The 26,596-nt window shown below is 36.5% G+C and overlaps 1 protein-coding gene across 9 annotated transcripts in view; it reads right to left on the reverse strand.

The window, feature by feature from the left end:
• Positions 1–26,596, reverse strand: part of LOC126872189 (papilin) — a 162,698-nt gene that overhangs the window by 49,517 nt on the left and 86,585 nt on the right. For all 9 annotated transcript variants that reach the window (XM_050631821.1, XM_050631822.1, XM_050631826.1 and 6 more), the window contains exon 2: positions 12,867–12,927. In XM_050631821.1, the coding sequence (XP_050487778.1) occupies positions 12,867–12,927 (61 nt within the window). The remainder of the gene's footprint in view (positions 1–12,866; positions 12,928–26,596) is intronic.

The following is a 26,596-nucleotide window of genomic DNA, read 5'->3' on the forward strand; positions in this document are numbered from 1 at the left end:
CACGATATCTCCAACGAAACAATTTCGAAGCAATTATCCACTGACACGCCAATGTTCGATTTCAGATTAGCCGGTAAACACTACACGAATATTTCTTCCTTCTTTCCTTTTTCCTCAAATATACTAATTGTATTTTCAATATATATTGATATATATTTTGTATATTCGTTGTTATTTATGTACTTCTTGTGGAAGAAATCGAAAGTTAGGAAATTTTTTGAATTTTTGAAATATTACAAAACTGAATTTTTGAAAAATTACAAAAACTAGAATTTTGGAAAAGATTGAAGAATTTGGAAAAAATCTTTGCGAAGTTGCAAAATTAGAAAATGCTAAAATTTCTGTAATCTTTAGAAAAATTTATAGCAAAAGTTCCAAGTTTACAAAATTTTTAGGATCGGCTAATGGAATTTCCTAAGAATTGTACGAACTTTAGATTATCCCAAAAGTTTCAAAGATCTGTTAAATTTACACGGAACGTTTTACTTTTTATTATACACGCCGCAGAGAATCATCGCTTCAAATTTCGACGAAGCCTCCTTCAAGCGAACCATCTTCGATCGTCCATATTTTAAAACACTCTCCAACCGCAACCGGTTAACATGAAAGAAAAAAGAAAGCAAAAGAAAAATCACACAACTTAAGACGAATTTAATTCTACGGAAGTCTCTTCGCTCCCTTTGCAGTCTCTCCAGTCGCAATTAAAGATGTGTCGCGAAGTCTCTACGTCGGCCGTATCAAGCTTCAAAGGGTTCCATATTCCTGTTCCTTGTGGCGCTTTTTCCGGCCGTTCCACCGCGATACAGCGAAAAAAAAATAAGAGATTACAGACTGGCAGGCTGTAAATAAGTTTCGTACAGCTGTACGTGGATTTTTGTGGAGCGTGGGAGAACACATGGGCTAGAAGTGTCGTCAGCGTTTCCGCATGAGTCGACTCAGAGGCTTTTCTTTCCAGTGAGCATCTGCGCCGTGTGTCGTGTGGAACCGTAACGTGAGAATATACGACGATAATAATGGCACGACTGCAACGTGGGTGACTATAAAACCCCGTAGACGCGATTCCGTTTTGCAAAACACCTCTCTAAGACGTCCACCGACATAGGGAAAACCGTGCAGATTAAAACGCCGGGTTTCTTCTTCGACGGCGAACACCCGGTGGCTGGTGTAATTTATGCGTCGTCGCTCGGAGAATCGTAATTTTTCGACGTTCTTTCTTCTGACTGGCAAGGACTTCCGGTCTCGCTCGCCTGAGTTACTCGCGGTTCAAGTGAAAGGTTAACCAATGGTAGGGATTGATTTACAATGAAGGAAAGCGAGAGGTGAATGTGGGGTGCGTAATTTTGTATTTGAGATATTGGATATTTTGGAATTTCGTTAGGTCAGTAGACTTTTAGGTTATGTTCTAAATTATCAAGGATATTAAGGATATCTTCGAATCTTTAAGCATAGCTTATTGATGATACATAACAAAATACAACCTCGGAGTAGAAATATGAATAGTTGATATGTTTGTTTAATATCGAAAGATTTATCGTACGACTGGTGTGTACGAGTTAATTCGCCAAAATTTCTTGAAGTGAAAATTGTCTATCTTCGTGAAACTTACATCCGAGTCAGTTAAGGTAAATATGAACCAATTGACAACTCATAAAAATTCCTTCAAATGAAGATCATCTGTTATTTATTTAGAAGGATACAAAATTTAAATATACAGAATACAGAACAATATTTAGAATTATACAGAATTACATTTATCAAAAATTGCTAAGTGCTTCTATGCAATAGTATGCTACATCTTCTTCTTCGTACATCGTACAAAATTCCTAGTAGAACAATCAACCAAATATTCCTAATCTAAAGTCACTCTGTCAAACAAACAAAAAAAGCTCTCAGCTAAGAAATTTAAATGAAAGATTCCCGAGAAGAAGTGATCTCAATTCAAGCGATGACACAGTTCCTAAGATTGATCCAGCAGCTGTGCAGATTCCAAGATCTCGAATATTATCAATGACTCACTTCATTCCCTTTGATACCGCAGCTATAAAGGGATCTTTTGAAAAATGAAAGGGGAAAATTGGGTCTCCAGCAATTCTCACAGCAATATAGCCGCGATCACGACTAGCTCGCGATAAATCATGTAATTAAACCGGCTTCTTAAATGGTGACTAACCATTCCGTGTACGTGAAGCCAGCTGCTACTGTTGTATGGTTTACGTTTACATCATCGGGCGACACGCGCGTGAAATGATCGGCTATTTCTGCGCCAGACTAGCAGACGCGGCTCGGCTAAATTGCAAGACGGCGTTCACTTCTGGCAGCCTAGTTGCTTCTGTTGGATACACACAATTAAAACAACTGCCGGGTTTTCTAGCCGCTTTTTCTCGTTAATCATGGAATAAGAATTCTTGGATTAACCCAGTTCCCGCGAGTCGAGTCGATGTCTGTCATTGGTGACTGTGCGTTTATTCGTGGTACGCTGTCTCATGACTCGTAAAGCTTCGTTAGAATGGTTCATTGTTATATATAGTTCTCCTGTATATCATATTCTCGTATTGGCAATGACCATCTTATGGCGAGCCGAATTTTAGATTGAAATTGGAATGTGTTCTATTTACATCTTCTTTCTTTTTTGTATTATTCGATATCTTTATTTGATATTGTTCCATTGTTTTTCATTGCGTTGTTATTATTAATAGGTAATAACGTAATTAATAATTAATAGATTTGTAATTACAAAAAGTTGAAACTTCAATTAAGATTGAAGATCACAGACAAAAAACATGATAAGCAATTTTATAGTTCAATAATAATCAACTCCATGTTATCAAAACTGTTCTTTTATTTGGTCGTAGAATTGAACGTATATTTTTGCACTCTATTGAACATTTCGAAAATGACTTTTCAACTGTTTAAAGGTTTGAATTTTATACAATTTCTTTCTTTTTAAAATTTTAATTTTTCTGTGAACGGAACTGAAAATTTGATAAGAATGACTACAGAGAAAAGGTAGAATTATCAAAATTAGATGGCGATTAAGTTCCATCCTTATTCGACAGTTTCCAAAAGTCCGCAGATGAATATAATTTGGTTAGAAATTGCTATAGAATGTGGGCGGAGGATGAATTATTCACCGTTCATTTGGTTGCTTGCGCTCGTTCCTGTATGAGCATTTAGAAACGCGCGAAAGCCGTGCCACAATTACACAAATTATGTCAAAGAATGCGTTTAACCCGGTGCAATGTTTCACCGTGTGCGCGTCACTATATTAAAGCGGACGATCGTTCAGCCGTTTCTGACATCAAAGCGGGGACCTTACAATTGTTAAGGTTTACGACGCTCCATGGACGACCGGCTAATTTATGCTAATATGAGGTGGTTACGCATCGAGGAAGTGCAACGTCCGCACCTTTGCGGCTTGACGCGTCGGCATTCCAAAACGATGCTATCCAAATGACCATGGAATGCACCAAGAAATTGTTTCTGCTCTGTAACGGCCTTTCATTTCATTCAACTTCTATCTCGCGAGATATGTGCAATCCATACAAAACTGTATATTTCAGATTCTATAGGTTTTCAATTTACGAAAAAAATCGTATAATAAATATTGCATTTATTAAATTACCTTTATAGTCAATATAAAATAATACAGATGGAATTCAAAAGTTCAATATTCGAAATAACAATTAAACAAAATCTTTTCTTCATTGGATTAATTTCTCATTGATTGCGAGTTCACGAAAACTTTCTATGAAACTTTTCTATTAACAATATTCTCGAAACTTCCTCTAGATCATTTAAAATAGGAAATCCGCCCCGGAGGATCCTAAAATTAATATACCTCAATTATTAGCTTCATACCATATAATATCAACTTTCAATTCTAGCATCTATTCTTTCACAAATTCGTATGAAGTTCCTAAACCTCACGGAATCTTTTCGCTGGAATCATTCTTCAAATTGCCTGTACAAATTAACCGAATACAAAATGCATGGAAAATGCAAACAAAAGCTGCGAATCCTAAAATTATCATGCTAAATACCAAGGCAAAATATCACACTATATTAACTTTCAATCACGGTGTCGATTCTTTCAGTAGGTTTCATCAACTGTCGAATCGTTGATCAAACAAGAGACGATCGACACGGATCGAGGCTTGGTAATCTTGACAGTGTCGATCACGCTCGTTTCCATGATCGATCCTGTAGTCGATTAGCCGTGGCATTGGCTCCGGCGCGTCGCACGTCTGCCGTGACGAGATACGAAACGTAACCTGTTAACAGTGAAACATAATCCAATATCCCGAGGGCAACGATCCGCAGGAGAGGCTTTCTGCGACCACCGATCGAATAACTCAGCCGAGCCACCGCTTCTCCGCATCGAGATTAACATAATCTCGATGACAGTGAATTAAGCTGCTCGATCGTATACGCTTACCTGTCGGGCTCGTTCTCGTTCGCACCTCGATAAAACACATCAATCGTTCTATTCTATTGGAAATCATATTCACTCGAAAACGATTTCATACGTTTATAGAGAATTTTTTTTCGTCGAATCGAAATCCAAGCGAATTTGATAGATCTCTGACGTGAATGAAGCTGATGGAAGATTGAATATTCTCGACTAGAATGTGGAAGCTCGAAAGTCGTTTCAATTTTTCATCTAAATTTGAATAAGTATGCTATGTGTCGAGATAAAGTTTCTTATAGATCTATGTATGAAAATTTTTAATTTATTATCCTACCTGGAAATTTCCAAAAATATATTTAAATCATGTTAGTTTTCATATATTTATTTTAGTTTTGAAATATTATGTGGAGCAATTCATTTCTCACTCATTTTTATTTTGGTTATTTCTAAAAAATGATAGCTTCTTATATCTTAATCTTCCATATAATCTTTTATTTTTGTCAAAGAAAAGAGTTCGTAATGTTTTAAGATGTTTAACGTAAAATTGAAATGAGAAATCATGTATCACATTAATTTTTCATATTTTGAGTGTGCAGTAGTATGCAGCCATCTTTTAATAGGAGAAATTTATAATTGGGTCGAAAGTGATCGAATGAACATAACAGGTTTAAAACAAAGACACAGTATTCATAACTATATGACAAAATTCCAGTTTGAGATGACTGAATGACTATAATAAAATTATAACTTTTATCCATTTAAACTTCTCTTTGACTAATTTTCCCAGTTGGGATGTATAGTTCTCTATTATGGTATTAAGTGAACTTTGCATGGATGTAGTATTGAAAGGTTAAGAAGCAATCAAAATTTTCTAAAGGACGAAAAGTTCTATCGGCCGCATAATTTCCCATGAGAACGTCGTTATAACATGTACACACCTAAAACACATTTTCGTGGAGCATGGACCAATAATCGCGACATTAGTGGTTAGATAAGCACGAATGCTTTTTAGTAGCAACGTCTCAGCAATAGAACGATAACTTCTCCTAGCAAGAAGGAGATCATTAATCATGCACACCATGAATTCGTGTTATGAAAGGTGGAGCAGAACTGGCAACAAAAACGAGGATTTAAATGCATCGACTTACTGCATCTCTGGTACTTGCGTTCGTGAAACTCCAGAATAGCTGGAATCGTTGGAAAGACTCACATACAGCATTATCTCCAGCCCTTTGGCCTTAAATTTCTAGATAATTGCGCCTTAATTAACCAACGATACAACCAAACTTCATGCTTAATGCCGTATTAGATAAATTTTAATTAACCTTTTTATAAAATCTAATCTCTATTACAAGTAATAAATGTATTTGTTCTAATTTTTGTACATTATATATGTTTTATAAAATCATCCGAAAAAAATGTTTCTATAATAATTTGAGAATAATTAATGAAAAAATAGCCTTTCTAACTGACAAAAATAAATTTGTTCCTGAAAGAGTTAATGGGCAATTTCAAATTTCGTTTAACTTCTGACCCACATTTCATTACACGTTCGTTGAAGTTATGCACACGGTTTGGAGGCCGTGAAATATTACAATCACGTTTCGTATACTGACCACTGCTCCATGTTTTTGAGTATACATTTTCATTGTTGAACCTCATTCTAATTGGTCAAACAATCTGAATTCATGCAACATGCATCACCCTTTTATCAGTGTTATCCTGTCATTTACTTGAAATATTCTTTCACATTTCTATTTGAAGTATTCACACGAAGTTATTCAAACAGCTTCAAATCGAGGAGCACGACTTGTACCAAGACAGACTTCTCATTCCACTTATTTTACGATACTTTCTGTAGCCGCTGTACTTAAAACAATAAAACAGTAAACTAAAAATTCATTTTACTCTTCCAATCCCCATTAAACAATTTTCTACATAATTACCCGCAAACTCATTCAAACCACGCCGGGCATGCATTAACCGCAATTACTCAAGAATTATCTACAATAATTACTCGAGAATTTCATTAACAGAGAATTTCACTAAGACATGATATACCTCCTGTACCAACCAGTGTACCTACATATCAACATTTACCTACAATGTGTCTGCAAAACAAATCTCATGCCGCAAACGTTTGTTCGAAGATCAGTCATGAAATGCGTTAGGATCTCCGGTGGCCACTGGTCCTTGAAATTCGACGGTCATACGAGATTGCGGTTAGGAAAGAGTTAATTAAATGGTTCGGAGAAGTTGATGTCGCTTGGGTCAGTCGATGAACCATGAACGAAAGCAACCGTACACACCACCACGCCTTTCCCTTAATAATCACTGCGTATACATTCCGCTCGTCTGACTGCTCGCAGAGACGAACCGTGCTCGAATCGTGCAAATTGCCACGACGATTTCGTCTGCTCGAGATCCGGCCCGATAACACAGGCGAAATGGGAATGTCTCTGACACGACGGTGAATTTATCGCGCCGCTTCGTTCGTTGACGAGCCGTCGTTTCGAGCCTTCGCGCGATGCAACCGCGCGCCGCGTTAACGAACGCGTTTTTTTTTCCTGTAGACTTCCCTCTTTTTTTCCTTCTTCCTTTCTTCTCGCTCGCGTAAATCACGGACGACACCGAATCGCGGGATTTCTGGCAGACGGACGAGTTAACAGGATTTGGTAATGATGATGTACGATGCGTTGCTCGGGGTAATAGGTAGGCTTAAACGCGACATTGAGGGTGCAATTTAGAGACGAGTTGGGGATAAACGAGTTCGTTTAAAACGACGTTACGATTATGTGATTGTGTCTGCGATTTATTTGGGGAAGTATTTTCTGTGTGGATGGATCTGTCCCAAGTATTGTCGCTGGACTGTGTTAATGCAAATTATGCTTTTACGAATACGGCTCGAGAAATGAGATCTAAATGGACAATCTTCTCGCATCTTTTTAATTTGGATATCTTCTATACCTTTGTATATCTGTGTACATTTAAAGTTATGTAATATCTTGGCGTGCAATCATCTTGGATAATTGTGAGTGGTAGAGGTTTGGTGTGGTTTCTATGGTGGAGCTGGTGGGTGATCTATGTAGAAAATTGTTTATTGTGGGATCATGGCCGTAGTAACAAAAGTATTTTTGTTTTATTCTCTCTTTCTGTCCTTCAGTATGGATATATTGTAAATGTTTGTTGAAATCCATAAAAATTTGTAATCTAGCAAGTATCACTATTTAGAGAATTATTATAAAAACAACGTGCTTAAGGAATTGGCTAATATATTTCATGAGAATTCTATTGAAAGTAAGTTTAGTGATTTACAGATTCATTAAAACTCAAAAGTAAATAAAGTGACCTTATTCAGAGAAGTATTTTACAAATTGATTTTTAGATATAGCGGCGCATAAACGCGAACCTTTATCGGATTACTTTAAAGTTACTTGTGTAATTAACGTTTACAAATATTCTGGTCACAACGAGGGTAATCACAGATAAGTTATCGTGTTTCTTAACTATTGCGGAGCCTGTAAGCTACGACTTGGCGCGTTTTCTTTTGCTGCTGAAATTTCTGTTGCATTCGGTGCTTATTCCACGGAGATACAATTAAAAGTTGCTTTTAACCTGTTTCCCGGCTTACATCTGCGCCACAGCGAAACAGCCAAATATAAAGCGAGAACCGTACGAAAATTAACGTTTACAGAAAGTAAAGAGAAAGAAAGCATTGCAAGAAAGAAAAGGCGTAATTCCAAGAAGTACCTGAGCAGCAACTTTTCGAACTGCCGCTTTATTTCCATTTTTTGCTACGTTTTAAGAACATGTGGCTTAAAAACACCAAGGAAAGAACGTTGCCGAAATAACCAAATGACTTTAAACTGCATTTAAGAGCATTGAGGGAATTAACCACGTTTTATCACAATTCGTTAGAAAATTACTTTCCGTGTTAATTCGAAAATTGGATTTGACGATCTGTTCTCTTTTTACAAAATAAACTGTTCTATGTGCAATGACAAAAAATATATCTACTCTATTAAATGGCCCATAAAATCTCTTCACGTTCGTTTTACGAGCTGGATGCTGTGAAAACGAGCACAAAGAGATGGAGACTCGCAAAAGGAGATTAATTACTTCATTCCTAATCCATCGCGGCTGATAGATACGGATTCGAGCTCCTCGTAAATTCTGCTACCACCACATTTCCTCATTGGAAGACAGGGACTGTACAATCGTCCTTTATCTTTTCCTCGTATGGTACCGTTATGATATCCTCATTTTGTAACTATTTTTACGGGCACTCAGATTGATGTAGGAAGTGTTGTACAAATGGAAAAGAGGAAATTTTTTATGGAAAGATACTGTTAATTAATATGTTCGATTTTAATGTCAAGTGAAGAATGACATTATTACAAAAAATGTCATAAAAGAGGAATTCAGGAATGCCTAGGTAAAGTTCGAGAAAACATAAAATGTAAATTTTATCAAAAATATTTTATATATCTTTTGTTTCTGACGGATTTGTTTCTAATGGATTTGTTTCTAAGAAAAATATAACGCACTAAAATTTGGACCAGTTTCATTGAAAATAAATATATTTATGGATTAACACAACATGTAACGCGAAAAGATTAATAACTGCGGAAAATTCGAATAATTTGAAAAATTTCATTCATTACCAAGGTACACGAGTTATGTTTATGCTCCATATATTCTTATATTCCAATATTCTCTCAGAGTTTAAAGTTAATAAGAGAACGAAGGACATTAGTCGCGAGAGATTTCTTCTTTCGTTCATTGCAAACGTAGTTACGTGACAACCCCGATCGTACCGCTATTCACGGTGCTTTATTGCTCTTATTATATAGCATAGTTTCAAAGTACCACATTTGATACCTTCCTCTCCTTTCTTTCGTTTATGATCCTTTGAACCCCCTGATCCTTCGTATATACACCTAAATGTACACATAAACAGGGAAAAGTACCGTACCGATAATTACAAATCTAAAAGAGACAGGTTTTCTCCGAATCACGAGGCAACTTCCGACTATCAACGTTCACGTTCCAAGAATACTGTGCTCGATTCCCAATAGATTCTCAAGATCATTTGCATTCGTTCGACGTACGAAGATCGACGAGACTGACCTAAAGAGTTGCGGCCAGATTGATGCGACTCTCTTCAAGATTTTCTCGTCCTTTTAACTGCTATTTAACAGAGAAGATCGTGGATCACGGATCTAGAAATTTGAGCACAGAGCGTAAAATTAGTTAGCTAATATTTAATTAATTTATAAACGAGGGAAATGAGAAATCTATTTCAACTGTAAATTAGATAAATTTGGTTGGTTGCATTTGTAATTATGAAAATTATTGGGTTATTTCGTGAGTGGTTTAGTTCCATTATTAATTACGAGAATTATTATTTGGACAGCTTACATCATCACAGTATTGTTTTTTTACAATCCACTCCTTTTATTATAGATTTGATAGGATAGATGGAGAACTATATTATTAAGAATAACGAAATAATGAATTCGAACTTTAACAATAATTTGTACTCTCGCCCTCGTAAACTCTGTACATCGCGCCTGCAAAATTAGTCAGGAGAACCCTTAATTCAAATTAACCACGTACACCGCCAAAGGCGTCCACGTTTGCGATTGCAAAAGGTTACTGCAGAATCTAATTGTTATAACAGCACAAGCACACTAAATAGTACAAAATATGTAATAGAAAAACACAGCGTAAATAACTACAAATGAAATAAACTTTATGTGCAAGCGAGAAAACGAGAAAGTAGAAGAGATAGCGTGGGTCGAAATGACGCGCGATGTTCAATGGGAACACTCGGACTGCTTTTCTTCCTGCTTTTCTTGCGCGTTTCCATTGTGCCCGGTGAAAATGTCGTAAAAATGCGAGTCAAAGGTTTACCAACGTTTTCTCTGCGCTTTTTATTCCTTTAACACCTTTCCCCAACGACATACCATTGTATTCTAACTAAAATTTATGAAAATACTAATTAATAGCTACAAAAAGACGGTGTCGACTCTCTTGACCTCTGATCCAATAATCCCATCAATAAAATCACTGTGGATGTTTATGCATTTGCGAGAAATTCAATGGTGTCAAAATACACAGAATGCACAAAATATGCAAAAATATATAAAATATCTAAAGTATGATACTAGTTAAAATATTTAGTAAATGAAAGAAATATGTGCGTAGGTTCTATTTTTTTAGAGTGTGTTCATAAAAATACCAGTTTGGATAATTTGTAGTCAGTGTTAAAGACATCACGGTTTTGTGCAGAAAGAAGCATTGTAAGCTTGGATTTTAAACGTAATTTTCAGATGTCGGTTAAAATATTGGCGCGTATGACAAGTTCCTGACAACCACGAAATCGATACGATTTCGAAATGGGAAAATGGACGTAGCCGGTATTTTATATGTTGTTGGATACCCTGTCACGCGTATTACCGAATTGTACGATGTTCTTTTCAAATGAGCGTAATAGAATCGTCGAGGAAATGAAAAGATTGCTGTCTTGGAACGTTGATAATCAGCAAATGATAATATTGATATTTTCACAGTTAGTTTTGTCAGTTTAGTATAATGTTATTTACATGCGCAGCGTAATGAATTGACTGAGGAGCTTTGTGCAAATTTATATTTCTGAGAATATAATTAGGAAAATAGAACTTTGGCAGAAAATTGTCCCTACTAAGTATTATAGAAATAATTAGTACCACATTAAATAATACCACAAAGTTTAGTAAAGAAAAAAAAAGGATACAATTAGCTTTTAACGAGATGAGAAACACACATGTTTAGTAATATAAGATTATTCGGCAGCGTATTGAATTAAAAAAAAGTAAAAAATCTAAATTATCATATTTGTCCTCAATAGCCTTCTTACTTAGTTAAATGTTCGATTGTCTAGAAGCTTTATCGTTTTAGAAATTAAATTAAGTCAAATTCATGCTTGATCAGCAGAAAATATGTACGTTCCACGTAATACTGAAGTACCCGTCGTAGAATATATAACTAAGAGGATCGTATTTCTGAATATTCAAAGAAAACCAAGATAACCTAAACTGAATCACACTTCGCAAGTCAAACCACAAACACGCCATAAAGCCAACTTCTAAGTAACACAAAATCTCCAACGAGTTTTCCTATTTCTTATTCCACAATTCATCCTCTATAATCGCGATTACAAAACCGCTTCCTCGACGATTAATCAATTGAAATTTCTTCGAACAAAGCTTCGAACGAACACCCGCAGAGTTGATCCCGAGGCAAGAATACGGGAAAGGGGGACACGTTCATGGAGCAAAGTGTCGCGTAAAAGGGCCAGAGGGGGTAACACGATCCTGAGTTATTCCTACGGTGAGTTATTTCTCATGAAAGACGGATGCAAGGTGTAGGTACGTGTATGGAACAGCAAAAGGAACGGCAGCAACAGCGACCGAGCAACGAGATTATCGTTTCTCGTCTTCCACATTTCTACTTCCCCCTTGACTCCTCTACCCTCATCCTGAAATTCTTCTTTAGCAAAACAAAGCTGGACTTCCATTTCACACGCGAATATTCGCGTCATAACGATGAGATCTTCCAAACGCGCGTTTTTATTCCTTTTACCTTCTCGTGGTGCCTTTCGTGCCTCGAGATTGTTTCTTTCGAAATTAGGGACCGCGTGGATGATATCTTCAGGATATTTGGGCTTTATTTACCCTGAATAGCATTTCGTGGTCTCTCGAGCGTCTTTATACGAGGAAAAATGGTGTTAGCCAAGTAGTTTCCGTTTTACCACTAGAAAGCGAATTGGGAAAATATTGCTGTTAAAGTTTCTGATTCAATTCGTGAGTAATGTTGAGTTCAGGTAAAAATTTGAGAAAATCTTGTTATTCTAACAGAAAACGATACGAGATGTTAACGATTTTTTAAAAATACGCTTACAGTCCCAGTATGTAAAAGAATTGTGCGTATAATAAGATGACATAGTCATATGCTACTTAAATTTTCCATTCCGGAAACACGTGTTACGATCCTTGTAGTACTTGGTTTGAATACGTTTCATATTCCATGTTAAAGGACTGTTTATTAAACATTAAGATTCATTTTAACGATGCTGTAATCTCCGAATTTTATTACTATCGATTCTTTTCAAATATGGCGTTTTACATCGAACGCGACGGGTCACCCGTGGCTTTTAATTCGAAATTAGCAGTGCTAATGAGTGAGACTCATTTGACATAAATTCTACATTCTACGTTTCCATATTTTGTACAAATTACGTTGATTAAGATAATTCGATCGATAACGTTCCTCATTCAACCTGCGGCAGTGATTTCAAAAACAGTAAAATTGAAAAGAATGTATCGAGTGGGTGTTTTGTCGAAAACGTTTTGTAATTATCGTTAAAGTTGAATAAAATAATGAGCAAAATAAAATAACAAGCTTATATACTCACGTGTTTTGCGAAGACGTCGTGCAAGCATAATCCTATAATAAATATAAGAAGCACCGACGACCTGAAACAAAATAATATTCTTCTTTACAATCTCGTTTTATCATCAAAATTAACACTTTAATTAGTATCCTACCAATAACTAATTTGCTGCGATCGTGATAAAAATGATAAACGAATATATCGTATAATAAGTCATAAATCCTTAATGAATACTTCGTTGCCTAAACTATACTTTATTTCATTTACCTCGTAACATCCTTATTATATAAATCAAAGATAGAAAAAGAGTAAAACCTAACTTAAATTTAGAACAAATATAATATTCTCGTTTACAATCTCGTTTTATCACCTAAATTAGCGTTTCAATTAACATTAGGATATTATCTAATTTTCTATGATCATGATAAAAATGATCATATGATAGAGGAATGCAACTATACCGTATAAATTTCTAATCGGCATCTTCTAAGTTTTATCTGTACAAAATTTACTTCGTAACATTCAGTTTAGTACTGAAATCAAAGATTGAAGGAATCTTGACTCGAACCTAATCCGAACCTGAAACGAACACAATATCTTTACAATCGCATCTTATTGTCTAAATTAACATTTTAAGTAATACCACAGCGATATTTAATTTGTCATAGTCATGATAAAAATGATCAACGATACAATCATATTCTGTCAAATAAATACCCAATCAGTACCTTAAATTGTACTTTACAACATTCACTTTATAACATCCCCTTTATTACTTGAATCAAAGATAGAAAAAAGACAAGACAGGTAATAATAAACCATGGCTGAAATAATCACGCGTGTCTGCGTCACGATCTATTCACATCTGTCCTTTTCACGATTCACACATTCACCCATACGAATCAATCACTCGGCCATCCAACAAGTAATACCGCCAATTAAACCACCCAAGAAACCGCAAGCTAATTACAAGCCGCGCCGTCGTTTTCCACGATAAATCAAACGCAACGGGACCAATGCACGCGAGGCAAACTGGCGAGGAAACTGGTCGCCGGCAACATTGACCCAGACTTTGATTCTTGCGTGAACGCTGCGACGAGTTTCACCGCGAACTTGTCCCGCAAGTAGTTACGTCAGCCTTGGATACGCAGTTACGTGTGTCATTAGGTGAAACGAGTTCTGGCCGTCATCGATATTACTGACCGTAGTTACTGAAGAAAGGAAAAATGATTCTTAATTCGAAGATTTCTGAAATGAGAATTTGCGATCAGTACACCATGGATTTTTATGCATTTTTACGAAATTTGAAGATACAGAAATACACACAATGTATATAATATGGAAGAATATAATATGTTTGGTAAAAAATTTCTATTTAAATTGGATTTATATATGTCCATAGACATATAAAAATTTATAAAAAGTCTGATAATGAGGTTTTCGTGTCAAGACACGCTTTCGTAACTGAGGAGTTGAGATGGTAAATGGTGTAAGTGCTAAAAAAAAAGAAAAAATAAGAAACGACCCTCTTTAGTGGATAAGGATGAAAATTCTATGAGAAATACAGAGAAAAAAGATTATAATAATTTATTGTAGCTTTTTACCCTCTTATCCTCACGACGCAACGTTGCGTTACTAAACTAAATAAGCGTATTTAATGTTGATAAAACAGATCGTAATTTTAATGCATTATATTTTCTATTATTCTATAATAAAAATATATGTATATATTTTGTGAAAAATTTAATACGGTGAGTTTATAAATTCTATTTAAAAGTTTAAAAAATTCATACAAATACACTGTTCTAAATCTATAAAATCTCTATGAAAAATTACAAATTGGACATTTGGACTACTGTAATAATTGTACAACTGAAAATATAAATATATCTTCTCCCAATTGATTCTCAAAGGAAATCTGTCAATTGTACAGAATTGCAAATACTCCTATCGAGGTATTTTCGCAGAATCTTCGTGGGAGCTCTATCGAATGTGGAGAAATACGTGCAGCGCCTTAGTTTCAAGAAGTTCTGAGTTAGTATGCGAGTCTCACATCTGCAATTCATTCTAGATTTCACTGGAATCCCAATGGAATTTTGGAAAATGTAGACTGGATTCCGGATGTTAGTTTTAAGCAGTCTGCTATCCATCCTAAATTCTGTGTATAACAATCCATTTCGGCCACCGAGCGTCTAACATAGATTGTAGATTAATATTAAGACTAGTATCAAGGTCTGGCATTGAGGTTTACGCTAACATTAAGTTCTGGATTAACTACAATTATAATATCGTAAATTTCATATCCTAGATTATGCTACATATATACAATATAATTATTAGAATCTATCATTCTATTCAATCAATCTATCAATCTATCAATGTCAAGTCATGTTTTTAACATCAACTGTTCTTTTGCAATTCGCTGTAACTTTATCACACAATGAAACATTAAAAAAAATTTTAATATGACCCAATTTCACTCTACATGCACGAATACATACATATACATAAACAATTGGAAAAATAATATCAAAACGTCTGAATACGTAACGAAAACGACGTGAGATATATGATGGAAGCCACGAAGGTCTCTAACTCTCAGAATTTATCTAATTAAGCTGATAAGATAGCATCTCAAGAATGTCGTCGACGTCTTCACCTGACAAACTGGAAATTCAAGATATTCTCCGTGCGTTACAAAACTGGAACGAGCCACTGGGTAATCGAGCCGATGCTCTCCCTTGTGGACGAAAGGATTTATAGAGAGAACAGGCGAACCATCACGCGCTCGTTGTTCCCCGCCGTCGCGACCGACGCGATAAATTATTTTGCAGCAGCCGCGAGGCTCCGCTCTCTTGCTATTTACATGCGAGCACGCGCCGAGGCTGCCGATAAATCTACCAACTGTCTGAAATTGTATGAATTAGTCGCGACGCTCGCTACTTTCTCGCCTGATTTATCGGCGAGTATCATCCGCCTGCGAATCAGGAGTTCTCACGTGGTACGAGTGCTGTTAGGTCGCAATTTCGTCGTGCTACCATGTAAAAGCGTGTTAAAGTAGTGGTTCCTGGGTGTCGTTTTAAGGAAACTGGAAAATTTATGGTGAAAAAGATTTATCTGTTCGTATTGATTTCTGATGAAAATTAGTGGGAGGGAAAAAATGGAACTTGTAAGAGTGGTATTCTAGGACTAAAGTATTATATTATCACACAACAATGATACAAAATATCCTTTGTACTCATTAAAATCGTCATCTTTAGTGAATTATAAAATACTAAGACACATATGCAGATTCTTTATTCTTATGCTAGTTATGCTCTGTATTTTTAGTAAATTTATAAAAGACCAGCAATGCATATTATATTACAGTATAATTTGTACCTTGTAAGGGTGCAATAAAGAAATTGAAACGGTATTACCAACAGATTAACAGTACATTAAAGACAAATTCTGGTAACTGAAAAAAATGTATATCCTTTCCTATCGCAGCTATCTCTATATGCATATCATAATTTACCTGCTGTAATCTCATCTAATCTGTTTAAATTATCTCCTATTCTAATTTATCCTGAGATCACTCAACATAGTCTTCGAAGAAGTCACACATTCTTAAAGGAAGTTATAAACCCATTAAACAAAGTGGAAGTAGGTGTTACAAGTCTATAAACAAAAACCAATCACCAACAGACAAAATCGATCAGACCCTTTCATCCTCCGTCTCGAAAAATATTCGAGTAATGTTTCGAAGTAACAACGATTCGAATACACGTGTTGGAAGTTGAAACGTGCGAGTGCGCATCGATGTAAGTAGGAATGAAAAAAAACGGCGATATCTTGAATCGACCGGTGCAACGACTGCTTGTCCATCGTCAAAACGTGAATGAACGTGTTTTTCTGCTGCATCGGCGCGCGTCGTTACGTAAGTTCTTTGAGTGGGCGTCATTCACTGGTTTGGAACGTTGCCCGGGAACTGGCGTGAGCCATTCGCTGTTCGAATCGTTGAATCGGATCGTGGCAACGAGAGATAGAAAGAGAAAGAAAGGGAGTCCGTGTTCTGCTATCGGTCGGAAGATATAATATTCTCGTGAAAAATGGCTCACCGGTGCTATTGGCCCAGAACAATGCGAGATGTCGTGCCGTTTTAATGGCCGGTGAACAACAATCTTGCCCCGGCCGGATATAAATTGCTAAAAAGCTCGCCGCCCGTAAATTTCGCCACGCAGCTTCCTTCGCGAATTATTTCCGGCATTTCCACCCCCCCCCCGCCCCCCCTCTCTCTCTCTCTCGCTGGTTGAAAAGGGATTTATCGCGCGGTGAATTATGTCAGAAAGGGAAAAAGAAAGAATGTTTGTTTCGGTTAACGGCATACTTTCCTTCGACGGGAAAATTTGAATTTTTATTGGAACATATCTCTTACACGATAGAACGAAATCGATCATAGTTGCATCTACATTTATGTTCTTGTACTTTGCAAGGTACTCTTGTATTATAATTTGTCAATGATATAATTAATTAAAATTTAGAATAATAGCAGCAGCAGTAAATAGAAGTAAATACTACTTCTAAAGGGTTGTTTACTTTTTGATGGTTCCCTTTCTCCCCCTTATCCTTCTTTCTTTTCATTCTCTTCCTTCCCCACAAATTACCTAAATTTTCTCAAAACATATAAATAGAACAATAAATAGAAATCAATAACATATTCAAAAATAGAGTTATTACTTTTATATCTCATTTTGCTACTAAAACTTCTTCCGATGATCCATCTAAACTCCATATATTCGCGTTCGAGTTGCATCATAATTCTACATGTACGTAGTATGTACGTGTAACGATAAATTTGATCGAATGAAACAGGCGAACGCACGAATACCTCTTTCGATCTACAATTACTTTGTAACCGGTCGCAGGTGTAAGATACTTGCCCGAGGCGGTTGCATGAAACATGACAGCGAGCCACAGGGATCTACGGGGGCGTTAATTGGAACGCAGTTTTCAGAGATCTAATTGCGTCCGCGAAATCCTCGTGTGATGTTTCTGTTCGCGCGTGAAACACCATGAAGCAACCGGTTTCACTGAAACACGAGACTGGTTTATCGTACCTCGGCCTTGACGTCTGGATGCTTCGTGGGTGCGGTAATTGATCCTCGGTGAATAATTTTAATTGGGTGGCGAACGTGAAATTGATGTTAAGTGGAATTAAATGGCTCCGCTAAGAGACGACACGATTCTAACGCGTACAATTACAAAATCTAACCATGTTACGATGCGACACGCGTATGGTGTCCACGAAGATACACACTCGGTTGAAATTTCAACTCTTGGTTCCGTATAACTTGATGTTACTCGAGTTTTTATAGTTAATTAAAAATTAATTAACAATAGGATCGTTTAAGTAGAAGTGAAGACTGTAGGATCAGACAAATCAGTTACTTAATTTCATTCTTAAAACTATTCTTCAAATCTGTACTGTTCTGTTATGGTGGTTATAATTCAGTGTATATGTGAATTTTGCATCACATTCTTGTAAACCTTTCCCCATTTTTATAAGAATTTGAGTAATTCTGTTGCTTGAGAGTAAATACATGTATACATCATTTTCATGAAATAAGCATTACTAACATATATCTACAATTCCAATTTACAAGGGTGATTTTTAAGTTAAAGTAACGAATCAATTTCACAAAACGATGCCATACCTGCCGAATTGATCCATTTTGTCAAGTATAATGTAATATTTGGTATTCTTGAAATATTTAGATATGAGATCTTTAAACTCCCCTCTCAAAATTACCTTAAATAAAATCATAACAATGCTCTAAGTGTCCTGTCAAACAGAACAACTAGTAAAGAAAATTTCTGTAATCTTCAAAATAACCACGAGACATAATCTTCTGCCAGCGTGGCTATTAACTCGATCCTATCGAATATTCTATTACGTTGTAAGCTTTTAAAGGACGGTAGTTTGGCCCTCGTGGCAATACGCAGCATCTTTTACGATTCCAAGAACGAGCTAAGCTTATAAAGCGACGAGCAGTTGGCAACTGTGAAATTCACGGTTCGCATCGAACGAGATTCGGAACGGCATGAATATGTAAAGCGAAGCGACCGACCGAACCTGCATCCTGAAGGCTTCTAACGAGGACCTCCTACGGTCGGGTTCGTTACAGATGACAAGTTCTTCGGCTTACACCCAAGTCCTACCCTGTTGCTGAGGTCAGAACAATTACGACGATCCTGCTTTCCATGCGGACCTCGAAGTTTAAACAAGGTTTTATGTCTAATTTTCGAAGGTCTATTTCAGGGAACCAGCACCAAGCTGTTTACATGGTGATACTACCTGTTCGTGATTATTTACGGAGAACGCGAGGAACTTTCTTAATCCTTTGCACTTCAAAAATATTTATGTATACTTTAATACTTCATGGAAAATATTAAACATGTGTCTTGTTTCAAAAAAGGAAGATTATAAATATACCGTAGATATTAATACAATTTCATGCTTTCATGAACATAGCTAAAGAGATGGATTTTAAACAACGATTTGTTTTCTCCATTAAATATCATAACAAATACTTTATTTTGGGTACATTACATATTTCTGCATATTAATTTCACACTTTCAAACTTCCCACAAATTATAAAAATTCACATTCTAGTTATAAACACTTGTAAATTAATTAACACTTGTAAATTGTATATAGACAAATAAGATCATACATTACTTAAAGAATTCTTTCTCAAATATTTTATACTAACACCTAGTCAAATAAAATCATCTACTGCTTGAATATTCATTTCTCAAATATCATATTTGAATGACGCTCGAATTTTTAAAAAAGAATTCAACTAACCCCAGTTCAATTTTCAACACAGCCTTTCTACGTACCCCTAAAGATTCTTAGCATCCACCTCTCTTAGCTTCTATTCTCCTAAATATCCTTCTCCTTAATCTGCAAAGCAGCTTTTTCGTCACACGTTTCAACCATTACCTTATCAAATCGCAACAGGGACACGATGGAACCTTAACGAACCAGGGCCACACGTTTTCTCGTTATGCAACCCCGGTTCTCGTCAACATCCGCGCGAGCCGTGGCACGTTTTCAGCGACCACGCGAAAGTCGGCTGCCTAAACCGCAAATTGCCCGCGCTCCGGACGGAATAGGATCGTGATAAACGACGAGAGAGAGAGAGAGAGAGAGAATTGGAGAGGCGGATACGATGGGATCGCAGTGAATCCCAGTGCGCGGACAACGGGCTCATTAGTAGCGAACCGATATGCAGAATACCAAAAGTTGCAAAAACGCGGCGGTATGCGCACGCGAAAGTGCAATGTGGTATCTGATCGCGACCACGGAGCCACGCGTGCCTTCGTTGCATGCCACTGCAATGGATAACGTTTCCGACTGCGCTTTAACCGACCTATCGGTTATTCATAATTGGACATACGTGGTATCGAATACGTCGCGTGTTTTCGAGTAGACGCACGGAAATTATATTATGCACGTATTGTATTATGGGTTAAGTAAATTGTTCCCTGAACTGTCTTCGCTTTTTGATCGCTTAACCAATACGTTTATAATGTGCTTATGTTATCGTTTGGCAGTTTCTTTTTATCGTGATCATTGATTTGTACGGATTCAAGTTATGATATCTAGTGTCAAATCTGTTGCGATCCTCGATATTTATATTTCTTAATCTCGTTTTCATTTTGGCGAACTACAAAGGTTTTCATTTCTTTTTTCTTTTTAGAAATTTTTTGATATTAGTTTCATACGATTAATAATTTTTCGTTGGTGATAAAAGACTTATGCTATATCAAAACTCGAAGCTTGATATAAAAATGCTAACAGATACTACATCTTTGAAATTTATATCGTTGAGAATAGAAAAATGTTCAAAATGGTGTAAATAAAACAAAAATACAAGATACAAAAAAAAAGAAAAAAAGTAGAATTGAAGTTACAAGTTATTCGTAACTGCAACATATACATATACGTGTGTTAGAGTGCAATATCATCACACAGGATGAACATTTGTTTGGTAGACCAAAACGTTAACCACTTAACGAAGCGGTAAATGGAGTGGTAATCAAGCGACGTGTTGAACCAAGAAACCGTAAGTCCGCTTTAAAAGTGTAATTCCACACAGGCGACTCTCAAGCATCGGATTAAGCGATCAGCAACGCTGCTAATTCGTTAATCATAAATATTCAAGAGTCAATTAACACGGTGCGAGGGGTCGTGCACTCTCGCCGGATCAATTAATTATCGATTTCCATTACGCTTGCGTAATGACCTATTAACAACGCACGCTCGAGATCCTCCAGGCCGAAACTTCAATTTTAATGCCATGATTCGTGAACGTACGACTTATCCCGAAATTATGTTTTATCGATTCTGTTTAATATTGGATTAACGCCAGAACGCGAAAATCTGATTTATGCATCGATTAATTTATGGTGAGAATAATACGATGTTTTGGGATAAATAAATTCAAACGTTTTGGAGCTAAAAATTTCAAACTATGTCGGATTGATTTATTTTTTTCGATTTTAGAATTCAAATTACTCGCTCACTGTCAGATGCACGACTTTGAAAATCCAGGATAGTTTCTATCGAATTAGTAAGATATTATGCAATACAGTTTATTGTAGTATGCTAATATAATTTTATGGTATAAGAAACGTTTTTAACTACAAACAACATAACAGTGTTAAATTACGACTAAACAACTAAATGAACAAATATGAATTAACTTCAATTAACAAGTGGTTGCAAGAAATCTCTAAATAAGGAACAAATTCACATATAAGACAAATTCTAAATACTACTCGATACTTTATTCTAATGATTAAATTTCATTACGTTAACAACGATATCCTCTTACGTTTAAAATATTTTCATATTTCTGTTACAATGTATACCTCCTTTTCCCTTAACGAATCAGTTGTGGTCCAACATCCCAGAATAAACGAAACATTTTAATTCTAAAAAATATTCATATCATGTCGCGAATCTCATTAAAATCGACAGATGGTTTACACGCTAGCCCATATATCGCGCGTCCTTAGTACATTGATTTTTGATCAATAACAGAAACACGGATATCATTGACCACCCAGTCGTTTGAAACCACGCGAAATATTGAATCCGATCTTGGTTCAGTGCATGCACCACCTTTCCAATGTAACCACGTCTTGTACAATGGATAGGCGCACCCCGTCAACGGCTCCGGTCAATTACTATCGTCTGAAAAACAAATGGCCCGGCTTCGATAATTAACGACACGGTAATCGGTTTCTCGAAGCGTCGACCCGTTTCACGCACACGATTCGCGATGAAATATTTCGTGGTGATTATCGCGTTTCGTAACGGTATATCCCTTTCACGATGATAACCCATATTACTCGAACAATTTCGCCATATTACATTTTTTAATTTTATAGAATCCCCATTGCTTTACATTCGTTCGTACATTATATTTCCTCGAACTAAATCGACAATATGATCGTTTCGATCGACTATGTGATTTTTTTCTAAGCGTAAAACGAACGTTTTGAAGGATAAAGAATCTGCTTTATGAAGTTTGACGAAGCTTGAATATGTTTGTCGGTTGGCACCGATGATTAAGAGTAGCAGTTTCTACCGTAGCGATTTTCGATCTTCTCGATGCGAACTCGCAAATGGAACGAGATTCGGAGGTGTATGATTTTCGAGGTTCGGTGAACACGTGCACTAACGTAATTCGACCGCCCGACTGAGACGTGTAATTTTCACGATTGCACCGGGGAAACTGATCCCTTTTTATCGAACGCGAGCTCGCTCCTCCCTGTACTTGATCAAGTGTGATTACTGTGGACAATACGGCTGGGTGCTAACAGCACCAAATAAGAGTTATGAATGTTGTTCGATATTGTGTAATTTGGCGAGAATTTGCTGGAAATTTTTATACACCAACTTTCGACTTTACGATACGACGTTAATATCATTCCAAATTTTTCCATATCCATATCATTCTTTCATAACTTGTAGTTTTTAATTGTCTGTTAGATGTTGTTTCGTAAATAAAATTCACCTCCAGATTTTCATATAAACAATTTATATAATTCATCAATTTCATCTAATTTCGATTTGATAATCTCATCTGTGGATTTTATTTTTTCGAATACTGTTTCATAACAATAAGTTGGGATAGTCTATAGCAGTATTAATAAAATATATTTACTCCAGACACTTGAATTACTTTATACATCTGATATTGGCATAAGAATATGCAAAATTCGATACAAACAATTTTTCTATGAATTATTGAAATACATATTCTCACGAAAAAAGCTCAATCTTTTTCAGATATTCCATTTTTTATAAGCTCATTTCTCTCAAACAATATTTCACGGGGTATTTAGCGCATTAATCGCGATCGAGCGAAGCAATGCGAGCTCCAGCAATTACTATCGATCATTTTCCCCATAATTTACGATTTCCCCTCCTCCCAACGGTGTTCCGGGACAAATTGGCCTTAAACATTTTTATGAATTCGGATTCGGCTCAGCCGTCGTCATTTAGGTCGTCACGATTAATTTAGGCGATACTACGCGTTTCCATCATCTTTCACATCCATCGTTCCTTCCTTTTTTCTTTCATTTTTAAACGCATAGAAATTCTCGAAGAATATAAACGAGAACGACCGCGTCAACCATTCATAGAAAATTGGTTAAGACGCGGCGTTAACTTGGAACTCTTTAACCAGACAGACGGGACCTCAGAAACCTGGCAAGTTTAATATTTTATCGAGCACTTTCTGCCTCACCTCCGTCGCTATGGTTATTAATTGCGTGCGTGCAGCTCGTCTAGTTTTTCTCAAGTGAACATTTATGAGATGCGATAGGTATTACTTAGTCGCTAATAGACAACGTGGTATTACAGCAATCGTGAAGACACTTGTCTGAAATCAGCCAATACATGTGAGAGAGAAACCACTGAAGTCCAATCGAATTATTCTATCAATATAAAGACCGCAGGGAAAGAACATGGTAAGCAATTCCATGTTACCAAAACAGTCCTTTTATCTGATTGTAAAATTAAATATGTACTTTGCACTCTATTGGAGTTTCAAAAGTTTCGATTGTTATAATATTAAATATGATTGCCTAGAAAATTTCTTTGCAACTTATCTATCAAGAGACATAAAAATAAACAAATCAATTGAATAGCGTTCTTCCCATGTTTTCTTCATATATCACGAATTTATTTTTCACTTATAACGATTTCATAAAAAGATATAAGAACTATCATAAAAAGTACTTTACACCTTCATAATATCGAACAGTAAACGCTCTGCCATTTACGTCCTTCTTTACTCAATAATGCCGCCCAAGTTGCTTACTTTCATTACGATAATTCTTCAAAATACGTAGTGACTTTATACGCTGTAACTAATCCCTTCTTTTAACCCGACAAAGTTCCATCCACCATCACCGTGGAAAATCCGTCATCTGAAAATCAGATTCATCTTTCAAGATCCTCTACGATAAAAATTTCACGGGTCCAATCGCCAATTTATTCTTATAAAATTCACCCTTTTATCGCAATAATTTTCACCGTGAAAAATGTAGCTTGAACGTGTTATCAAATCAATTTCACGGTGCGAGTTTCGACGTAAAATGGAACCGGCGATCGCTCGAAGAAACCTCGATCCTCGAAAATTTGAAACGCGATTTCGCGGTCCTTATCTTTTGCAGCGCGAATAATCTCTTCATTATATAGCCCGACTTTGGTATCCAATTACTCGACTCCAGGGCCCGCCGCGGAGATCACTACCCTATTCGTGGACGAAAAAGAGCGTAAACCTCGGCATTAGCCGGTTATCCGAGTGAGCATCTAGCCGCCGGCCGGTTCTTGGCAACGTGCCAACATTGATGGTCGAAATTATGATGCCTCGTAAAATCGCGGTTAGAACTCCGTTGGTTAGCACCTGCACGCGAATCTCAAATATCTTATTCCCGTTTCATATACTATTGACAGTAACCTGTACCTCTGGTACCTTCTGCACTTCTTTTACGTAAATCTGGAATTGCAACTTCGGCTTTATCGTTCAATACAATATTTGTATTTGTGGATTTATTCTCCCCAGAATAGCAGTTCTTGTTTACTGTACGAGATCGCCAATAACTCGTATTTTTGGCACCTTTCATGTCTATTGTTGCGTGAATATGAATTACGATCTGGAATCCAATTATTTGCGGAGTTAGTCTTTTCGGAATATGTCTATAAATCTCTTCCATCAATTCCATTTTTTTTTGCAAATTTCAAGTTTATTATTCAGATGCATGATTAGTATTCAGCATATCAAAAAACAAACGACTTACTTCCATAAATTCGTTTATCAGGACGAAGTAGGATAAATACATAATTGCAAGTATCAAAGTCTTTTTTACTTAAGTATTCTAAAATGTAACGTTCACAAGATCGTCATTTTTCTCTACGTCTCATGTAACATTCTTAGAATTGATCACAATAAAGCGTACAAACAATTTTGAAGAAATACTGGAGCTCTGTTCCATAATAATTTATTGACTACGGTAATAAGATGATTTGCAAACTTTGATTGTAAAATTTCATTTGATTTAGCACCGAACGCATTGTGCGAGAAAATGTATTACTGTTGTGTAGTAATTGATGACCCTTGTCTTGTAAAATTTCATTATTAATATTACTCGAATTGTGCAGGAGGAGCCGTTGAAAAAACGGTCGATGGAAAACATCGAAGAGGTGGATCCGAGCGATCACTCTAACCGCGTACATCGCGTCGTTTCGAACGTAGAAAAGTCTGCGGCTGACGCCCGCGGCCGCGTATTTCAGCTTTCAATTAAGCCGATTCGCCGTAACGAAGTCCGTTTATTAGCCTGCTCTCGAGGATTCGAGGATCGTCCGGAGAGAGTACAAACCCACTTTTGTTCCTCTCTGACACCGGCCGTTGCGTGGCCAGGTATATTGTTGCAATCCTAATGCGATTGTATCATGAGAGCAGGATTAAGTCGTATTCAGCCGGCCAATACTCCATTGTTCTCGAAAGAATACCGGTTACCGATGCTCAGAATCGATAGTAATTGCGGAATTCGATCGGCTCGAAACAGGCATGTTAGGCATATACGTACACGCGATTAGTATACTTCATGGCACTCATCTTCGTAATAAGATGTTATGAGTAGATGTAGATTGCTGCCGATATTTGACAAAGATGAGAGACTGAGAGCATATTGGCGGCATTGTGTTTGCGTGCGTCCCTACGTTAAATCAGACTACGTCATTCTACGTTGTTCAATAGGATTGCGTAAAATATGTATGGAGTTCAGATTTTATAGAGTTTAACGCAGTGAATAGGACTCGTTGTGTATGAGATTAGAAAGCTTTAACCTTAATTAAACCTTCAACTCTGTCTAAAATTAAAGCTTTAACTGGTGAAGAATGAACTAGAGATGGATAGATGTAGAATTTTGACGATATATCAGAATGTTCGCTGATTCGCTACCGATATTGGTTGTTAATAATTAAAGGATTTAGTGGAAAATAGTACAAGCCCATCTTTCTCCGAAAAGAAAATGAGTATTTATGTGTGAAGAATCTTTTTCTGAATTTCCTAATCTTTGTAGTACGTACGTACGTGAGTACGTATGATGTACATATATGCGTCCATGTCTGACAGCCAACAAATTTTCCTGTCAAGATATCGGGTAACTTATAAAATTTCAT

This window comes from Bombus huntii, chromosome 12, assembly GCF_024542735.1.
Source record: "Bombus huntii isolate Logan2020A chromosome 12, iyBomHunt1.1, whole genome shotgun sequence".
NCBI classification, from domain to species: domain Eukaryota; kingdom Metazoa; phylum Arthropoda; class Insecta; order Hymenoptera; family Apidae; genus Bombus; species Bombus huntii.